The 8,871-nt window shown below is 29.9% G+C and overlaps 1 protein-coding gene across 1 annotated transcript in view; it reads left to right on the forward strand.

Moving 5' to 3' along the window:
• LOC108692348 (sphingomyelin phosphodiesterase) overlaps nt 1-8,871 on the forward strand; it is a 48,306-nt gene that overhangs the window by 16,953 nt on the left and 22,482 nt on the right. The window contains exon 2 of the mRNA XM_018200559.1: nt 7,371-7,477. Coding sequence (XP_018056048.1) covers nt 7,399-7,477 — 79 coding nt within the window. The 5' untranslated portion in view covers nt 7,371-7,398. The remainder of the gene's footprint in view (nt 1-7,370; nt 7,478-8,871) is intronic.

The raw sequence follows: 8,871 nt of genomic DNA on the forward strand, positions 1-8,871 counted from the left end.
ACACACACACACACACACACACACACACACACACGCTGTGTGATATTCAAAATATATCGAGATATTTTAGAGTATGTAAAATTAATATATGAAATATATATATTATAAATTTATGAATATATTGGAATTTGACAAAATAAAGAATTTTCTGAACAGAAAAGTCAATCGTAAAATTATGACGTATACAAAGCATGAGAAGAATCACCTTACTTAACTAAAAAGCAATTTCTTTGTCTCAAAAAGGAAATTATTCAAACTTTCAAGCGAACTTCCTCTGTCTGCTTCCGGCGATTCGAGTGCATTACTTCCTGAAGATAGAAGCTGATGGATTAGCAAATACACATTAAGATGCGCAAATACTTCCGGTATCTTTTCTTGCTAATGATCATGATTACACGACCTTCCTCTTTGCTCAATATCATACGACAAACGAAAGTTACTGTTGCATGCTGAACACTGCACATTCGCGCATAACAGCGACATGCCCAGACAGCACAAGACGTCTTTAGGATCATTCTGAATATGTCCGAAAATGTCCTGAGACATTTTAAGGACATTCATATATTCACGGGATATTGATATGTCCTGAGGATGTCCTCAGAACATCATCTTTAGGACACTTTTTTGGAGTCTCAGGACAGTCTCAGAACGTCCTAGGAACATTCTTGTAAGAGTTTTAGAATTCCGTTGAAATAAAAACTTAAAATTATTTAAATTCATTTAAGAAATATATTTTAACTTATGTAAACTTATGTAAACACTTTTTTGACAATATCTATTCATAGTATATATCGGATATATCACAATTATACATTTATATAGGATAGATTCATCAAAGTAATTCTTATTCGATTGGAGAAATCAAGCGATGCAAACTAGAGTGCACCTCAGGATGAGTGACCGCTTGTAACACCATAAAATTAATTCCAGAATTCGGAGGGAAACACTTTTTTTCATAATTTTGTTGTACACATATTGAAATATGCTGCTAATCAATGATACTCATTTTTTAATTATATATGAAAATTTATTTTATATCTTGCAATGATATCCTCTTTACGATATCCCATGAATGTCTTCGGGACCTTTTGAGGATTGAGGTTCTCATTTACTATACCAAGATATCGTCAGGGCGACCCAGAATGGAAATAGGATGTCTTCTATGTGTCCTGAATATCTATGTGCTATTTGAGTAATTTCTCTGCAACTAGTATTTGATCAGATTTTCGGAAAGGAAGACATATTGCTTAAATGGCCATGCACAGATAAATTTACAGTTCATGAAACCACGTTGTGCTACATACATCGTCGAGAAGGCTTTGCTTCTCGATCAGAGGATGAAAGTTGGCGCAGAGAATATCAAAGAAATTCATTATAGCGTGTCTAAGAACCGATAGTTGTGATATGCTTTTGAGGTTTTAATAATGCTGTTAGCAGATTGATGTAGATAGAATTACAAAATTAATTTAATTTTAAGATACATGGCCTCATGGTGAATACAAATTTTCGCAAAATTGAGAATAAAGAAAAACTAACTTTAAGAAATTTAACTTATTAAACATAAAGACTTTATAATTGTTAAAATATCAAACGGTTATCTACCAGAAGATAAATAAATGAAGGAAATAGTTATAACTTAATGCGTATTAATGGAGATCGTAGAATTCCAAGAAATTTTTTCAGTCATCAATGCATGTACGCAGTAATTATAATTCAGTCATTAAATTTTCTTAAAATTCGAACTTAAACTACTTGACACTATTTGCTTAAGAAATATCCTTCCAAAGAGAAGAGTTTGCCTTTTCACTTTCCAAATTGAAATATCTGTGCAATAAAACATTTCTACATAATCTGTTTTTATTAAGTTGTAATCGATGCGCATATGAATGTGCACCGTACATTTATTCTTTAACAATTTCTTGTAATCACTATAATATTTGTTCCTGGGAGATGAAGATATTTCAAGTAGTGACACGAATGATCCACTTTCGTCATCAACTGGTTGACGTTGCATTGCGTGCTTGTAATACTCCATTTACAAAGTTCCAGTTTCTTCGGTCGACCTAAGAAATTGGGGACGCACTGATTCTTCTCCCTTCCAGCAATCATTTGCTTTTTCACTTTCCGAATCATTGTGCTGCGGTAACGTTATTAGAGATCCACTTTCGTCAGTGATGGTTAAGGTCGTTATCGACGCATAATTTCTGTTTTTATAAAGCATAATTTTCTGAAGGAAGTTCAGGAAGCATTGCGGCCGGCTTTCAATAGTGTTGCAGTCGTTTTCTTTAGCGTTGAGATATTTTGATGATGAACAATTTATTTTCATCATTGATAACAATGTGAATTACAAGAAAATTTTTATGCGAAGAATATATCGTATATCAGTTCTTACAGAAAATAACTTTTGTTATTTTATCAGCGAAAGCTCGAATTATTTAAAATATGATTTTATTGAAAAAAGTTTTTTTTTATTGAAAAAAAACTATTTTTTTTTAGTCTTACATTTCTGAGATATTTAATCTAAAAAGTATTAATCAAATATATAAAATATAGAATCCTCTTCGCACGCAATATGGAACGTATTTTTTCTGTTTGAGAAAATACACGTAATATAAGACGTATCGCGTATAGTACCGAATTAAGAAACTTTTGAGCCTGAGACACTAAAAATTTTCGAGTCTTTTACATCCTTGAAAAAAATACAAACTATCAAAAAATAAACATTTATAAATTTATCTAATAAAATAAACATAAGATTTCTTTCGTTTTTTTCGTTTTTCAGAACGTGTTTATAATTCATGGTTTTTAAGAAATAACAAGAAGGAATAATGATTAATGTTAATTTTAATTTAAAGCGAAATCTTTTATATATAGCGAACTGAGTAGGCTTGCATCGGCCTGGGTTAGATTAATAATATTAGTATGTTTTACTATTGGTAGATGTTACATGTTCAATTAATAGTACAGAATGTGACATCGTTAATCCAAATCAGGTCGATGCAAACTTGCTCGAGTCCAAAACGCTAATATAGCAAAGTTTCTCTCTGTTAATAGTATGCTATTACTTTTGTGTTTTCGACTCTAATACAACGCACACGCTTAACTTGATGATCACATGAGTCATGACCATAGATATGACATTAAAGCATATAGACATGGGGAAGCATTGTGGTTCAAAATTGTGTCCAAGATGCGTGTGAAAAAGACAAATATATACATGGAACATTTGTTATCTCTGCGCATGCTTTAAATTAATACAAAAAACTGTATACATATATTTCGATAGTAAGCTATAATAGTGTCATCATGTTAGCACAAAGAACGAGAGTTCCATATCTTTCTCTTTCGTACGCATCTTGGATACACATTTGGGCTACAGGAGGTATAGACAATACTTCCTCCATGTCTATATGCTCTTAGCCATAGATGTAGGCCGCGATTCGATTCATGCTCACAATGCTCATGAGTATCATTTGTCTTTGTTTAACATTTTGCTGTTTAACAAATAATAAGGATGAAATGATCTTAAATATTGTGTTGTAATTTGTGAATCGGATATAGTGTCGATATAATATCGCGGTTATAGTATCGGTTATGACTGACAAGTGATAACATGCACGGCGCACTCACGAGCTGACTGCCTGCGCTGGCGATCAAGGAGTACGTAGGAGTACGCGAAGCGTGAGCCACAGGGCCTCAGGATTAGGCCTTCGCAGCAATCTGAAGCAGCCCTGAAGTATGCGCATCATGCTTCGTATATAATCCGTCACTGATATCACGCGATGGAATGAACATAAAATGAATTATACATCTATAGATTAATTAATTTATTTAAAAAATCGATTATTTTATATAGAGTTAATTGCATAAGACTCATGAACGTATAAATTAAGGATTAAGATGTGATTTGAATATCTTTGTTTTTCAAAATTACTTCTGGTTTTAAATCGTGTATTGGACAAAATTTCCTTTTAGCTTAAATCTTTTTGTTTTAAAATGTGTGCTACGATGTAAAAAACTCTTCCGCGGAAAAAATGTTATGCAGAACTTGAAAAAAAGAGGAAGAATCTTGCGACGCTTTGAAGAAAGAATAGCAGAGATCGCGAAGATATTGAGAAATGTTCCGCGCATAGAGACATTTATGATTTAATAATATATTGCATTCGCAATATTTTGAATCTATTATTGTTATCGACTGCTCGTGGTAATTTACATACACTTCTCGCTGAATTTTAATTAGCGATGTACAATGTCACGTTTCTTGATAAAGAATTAGCCGATATTTATTTTTTATGTAAATTATAATTTATTATGGTGGAAATATATTCATAATGGTGGCAATTGTCTCTATGCGGAATTATGACTGTCTTAGAAGACAACATTTTCCAAATCTGCAAAGCAAATAAAAGACAATTTAAAAAATTCCTACTTTTGGCACTATCCAAAATTATGACGAGAACAGTAGCAAAATAATAATTTTGTTTTCGATTTTATTTCACCTTTTATACTTTATACCTTTTTACGTTTTTTATATATTTTTAATTTTTTAATTTTTATTTTATTATATTTATTTTGATATCACGAGTATATTAACAGAATACATTTTATGTTTTGTTTTGTAATAATATATTTTGTAATAATACACTTTGGAATAATACATGTAATAATAATAATAAGAATTTGAAATAATATATTTTTGAGACAATAAATTTGAGAAATATATTTTATAAAAAGATGAGAGAGTTAATTTAGAAATTACATTTTCTATCTTTAGTTTGCGAATATTTTCAAGCAGAGTTGAGAGAATAATAAATAGTTAATAAGTTCAGGATTAATTATTATAGATATTATTTATTACTAACTACTTTATGACTAAGATATTATTTATTAAAAATTGTTGAATATCTTCAATAATTTTTTACTCAAATATTTTACTTAAATATTTTACTCAAATATATCAACTTTATAGAAAAACTGCAAGAGACAAAAATTGTTTATTTTCTTCTTACAGAGCTTTAAGATTTTTTTCAGAATTTTTATCAACTTTTTAGTACTGCATTTTCTTATTATTACAAACATGAAAAAATACGGTATTAAAAAATTCCAAAAAAATTCCAAAAAAATTCTTAGAGTTCTATGAGAAGAAAATAAACAATTTTTGTCTCTCGTTGTTTTTCTATAAAGTTGATAGTATTTGAGAAAAAAATTATTGAAGACTAATATTCGGCAATTTTTAGTAATTAATCTTGTTAATTATTGCGAAAATTACAAAATGATAGAGGACTTTTCGACTTAGTTTAATCCGCTCTACCTACTCACGAGCATTGTCGGATGAATTATGAGACACTCTGTATATATACATATATTATTTTCTATAAAATTTTAAACATTGGAAAATTAGTTTAAAAAAAGTTTAATAATTATACAATGGGTGGTACTAGTACCTAAAGATGAACGTAGGTTGTATTTGCATTTAGACAATGCTATTAGTGCAAGCAGAACCAAAGAAATCAAATCAAATCATAAGGAACCAAAAGTAAGAACCAATCATATTGAAGAAGCTTGCAATAATTGCAAAGCTTTCTCAATCGTATTTTATAAGTGTCATTACCATTAAGAATCCATGATCATTACTATTACCCAAAGTTACTATTCGTCAATCAACATGCAGTTATGATGGAGATCAATCTACTACTATCTTACAATTGACCCCCAATCATATTTTTTAAGCGATTCTTAAATATTTGAATGTCAATATCAATTAAAGCGAGTATTCTGCGATGTGTTAACTTTTTTATTCTTTATTAATATTAAACATTCTCATGTTAATTCTATTATCACGATATAATAAAGAATAGCATATTAAATTTTTGCATATTTCAAATGACATGTTCAATGTTTCTCATGTTATTAATTTAAAAAATAAAATATGTATTTAAATCTTAAATTTGTATTTGTTTTATTATTAACTTTATTAACATATTGAGTGTCGATCAATTTTTATATCGCAAGAATTATATATTAGTATCGCCGAAGCTTATATTTTAAGAATAAAGTAAATCGTTACTGCACACGTATATTGTATAACATACCAGAGGATCTGATGAGAGCACAATACTATCCAAACGACTGAGAACAATATTTGCCGGAAATCATGAAAATCCGTGGCACATGGTGTGTGTCGTCGGCTATCGGCAAGAGTAGTCGATGTCACACGGTGTGTGTCGCTGATGCTCACGTGTTAATAAATGCGTATGAGAATTCAAGGAATGGAAGAGTTATTATTTCGTTACTTCTTCCATTACTTTTTATAACAACAATTTAATAACGTTGCAATTTTTTATGACTGTTATGATACTTAACTAATCGCTGAAAGTATTAGGATTGGGAAAATCATTTTGAAAAGTAACTTAATTTAACAATAATATAGGAAGTTAGGTAAATGAGAGTTCAGTGCGGTACTTAGTGCACAATCATTAATTATATGTATATATAAATTATATTTGACTTGCTGTACATTCGAACGATTCTGACGCCGGGATAGCTACAATTTTTATCTCGTATAATAAAATTTTGTAAAATTGATTTGCTTAATTTTGATTTTGCTTAAAATTGTTATTTCACGTTTCTATTCTTCAGGTATCTATTATTCCATTATAATCATTACCGATTTTTGATCATGGTGAAATATTTACAGCTGAGTAGGGACTTGTCTGATACGGTGGAAATTTTTTTTATTTTTTTGTTCGTTGATCTCGCTGAGGATGACCTGGGATGACCCCGAATCGAGTGTACAGCAAGTCAAATATAATTTATATATACATATAACCAATGATTGTGCATTAAGTATTGCACCAAACTCTCATTTGCCTAACTTTCTACATTATTTTAATTTCAAGAGTCCATAACTAGTAATTCTTATTAACTTAATTACCTCATTATGCGTTTATTTACTAAAAATTGTTATTTATGACGAGTAACGAATAACTTTACTTCGTTACAAATATCGACTAAAAAGTGACGAGTAATTTTCAATAAAGAGTGACTTTTCCAACTTGTTATAAACAACAATCAAGTAACTTTCCGATTTTATTATTACAGTTATAAAAAAATTCATCACCAAAATCGTTATTATAACAGAGTAGCGATAAAAAGAAAGTAACAGTGTTACATGTAACTTGTTACTTCTATTTTCTGAAAAATTTATTTCTTTCAAATTTCTTTATTTTATTTTCATTAATTCCGCTTTTCTTCGTCTATCTTATATTTGTAATACACAATTAAGAGAAATATATTTCCTTGCATGTAATATTTAAATATATCAATTTTTAATTTTATTTCTATATTTTGTATTTTTTTTATGATTGCAGGTACCAATACCAAAGAGTACAAAATAGCATGCCAAATCAAGGCAGAATATTAAGTCGCATCTTTTTATTTTGCGTTTTCCTGACCAATTCGACATGGATTATTGTCGGTATGTGCACTTAAAAAATTGTTTTGGATAAAAAATATATTTGCTTATCTTTATGCGTATGAAATCTTTATAACAATAGAATTGTTTTATATGGGTAAATATTTACACAAGATCAGTCCGTTCAAAAGTCAATGACCTTGACATATGTTATCCCAAGTAACATTCAAAAGATTTTAGCCGTCACTCGTTGTGTATTAATAAATTATTAAAAATATATTGAATCGTTTTTCGACATATATGCATACTTCTACGAAGCGGCAGAAATTTTGAAATATAAACGTACTTATGCGTCAATCCTAACATACACACGCACACAAATACCCCAGTAAGCAAGAAACATTTTGGAACATTTCAATAATTGTAGCAATGTTATAATGTTGCTACAATGTTATTGAATGTTCCAAAATGTTTCTTGCTTACTGAGACATATTGAGGATAGCCTCCTATTATGAGATAGGCAGCTAATACAAGATAGCGGGGTTTCTGCTAAATTAATAAACGCTATCTATTAGTTCCACCATGAATTTATGTTCTTGAATTGAAAACTATTTAGTGAAAAATTCATTATTAGATCATATCTGTAGTCATTGCAAAAAAAGATTTTAAAATTTAAATATCTTCAAGTTTCATTGAGATAAGCTTTTAAACCTTATTTATTAATTAATAAATAAATATTTGGCAATAAATTCTTCATGTGATAGAGTAAGATTGTATTAATAGAAAAATACGTGATATGATGTTGAATTGCTTAATTACAGAAGTTAGATTTGATGATCATAAAACTGTAAGGTGTGGAAATCGTAATGAGATACCCAGGGTATTTCTAATATGAAATAACCTGCTTTTATGTTATAGTAAAAATTGTTGCTAAAGTATAAATATTATTGTACAATAATAAAAAGGACAAGTAAACATTGAGTGCCTGTTTCTGCGATGCTTCCAACTGCCTGAAGACGAGTCAGCTAGGTACAATGCACCGCATACTCATTTTGTACGCGTACTGGCTGTGTTTATTTGTATTTTCGAATATTAAATAAAGCTTTTTAATTTAAATACTGATGTACTTTGCGTTTTATCAATTTGTCGGGACATCTCATATTAGGAGCACAATTTTTTGACTTTGCGATTTGTTCACTTTTTATATTTCTTAATTTATAAAAAAATAAAATTTGAATTAAATTTTACATAACATTATCTTAAAACTTATTAAATTCCCTTCAAAATGACCTATTATTTTTTTTAATTCTGCCCATAGATTTTTAGCATTTACCCATATAAATTCGGTATCTCATAATAGGAGCCTTTCTTTTATATATGCGCGCGCGCGCGCGCGCGTGTGTGTGTGTATGTGTGTGTGTGTGACGGGGGGGGGGGGGGGGGGGGGGGGGGGGGGG

This window comes from Atta colombica, unplaced genomic scaffold (genome assembly GCF_001594045.1).
Source record: "Atta colombica isolate Treedump-2 unplaced genomic scaffold, Acol1.0 scaffold7, whole genome shotgun sequence".
Classification (NCBI taxonomy): Eukaryota; Metazoa; Arthropoda; class Insecta; order Hymenoptera; family Formicidae; genus Atta; species Atta colombica.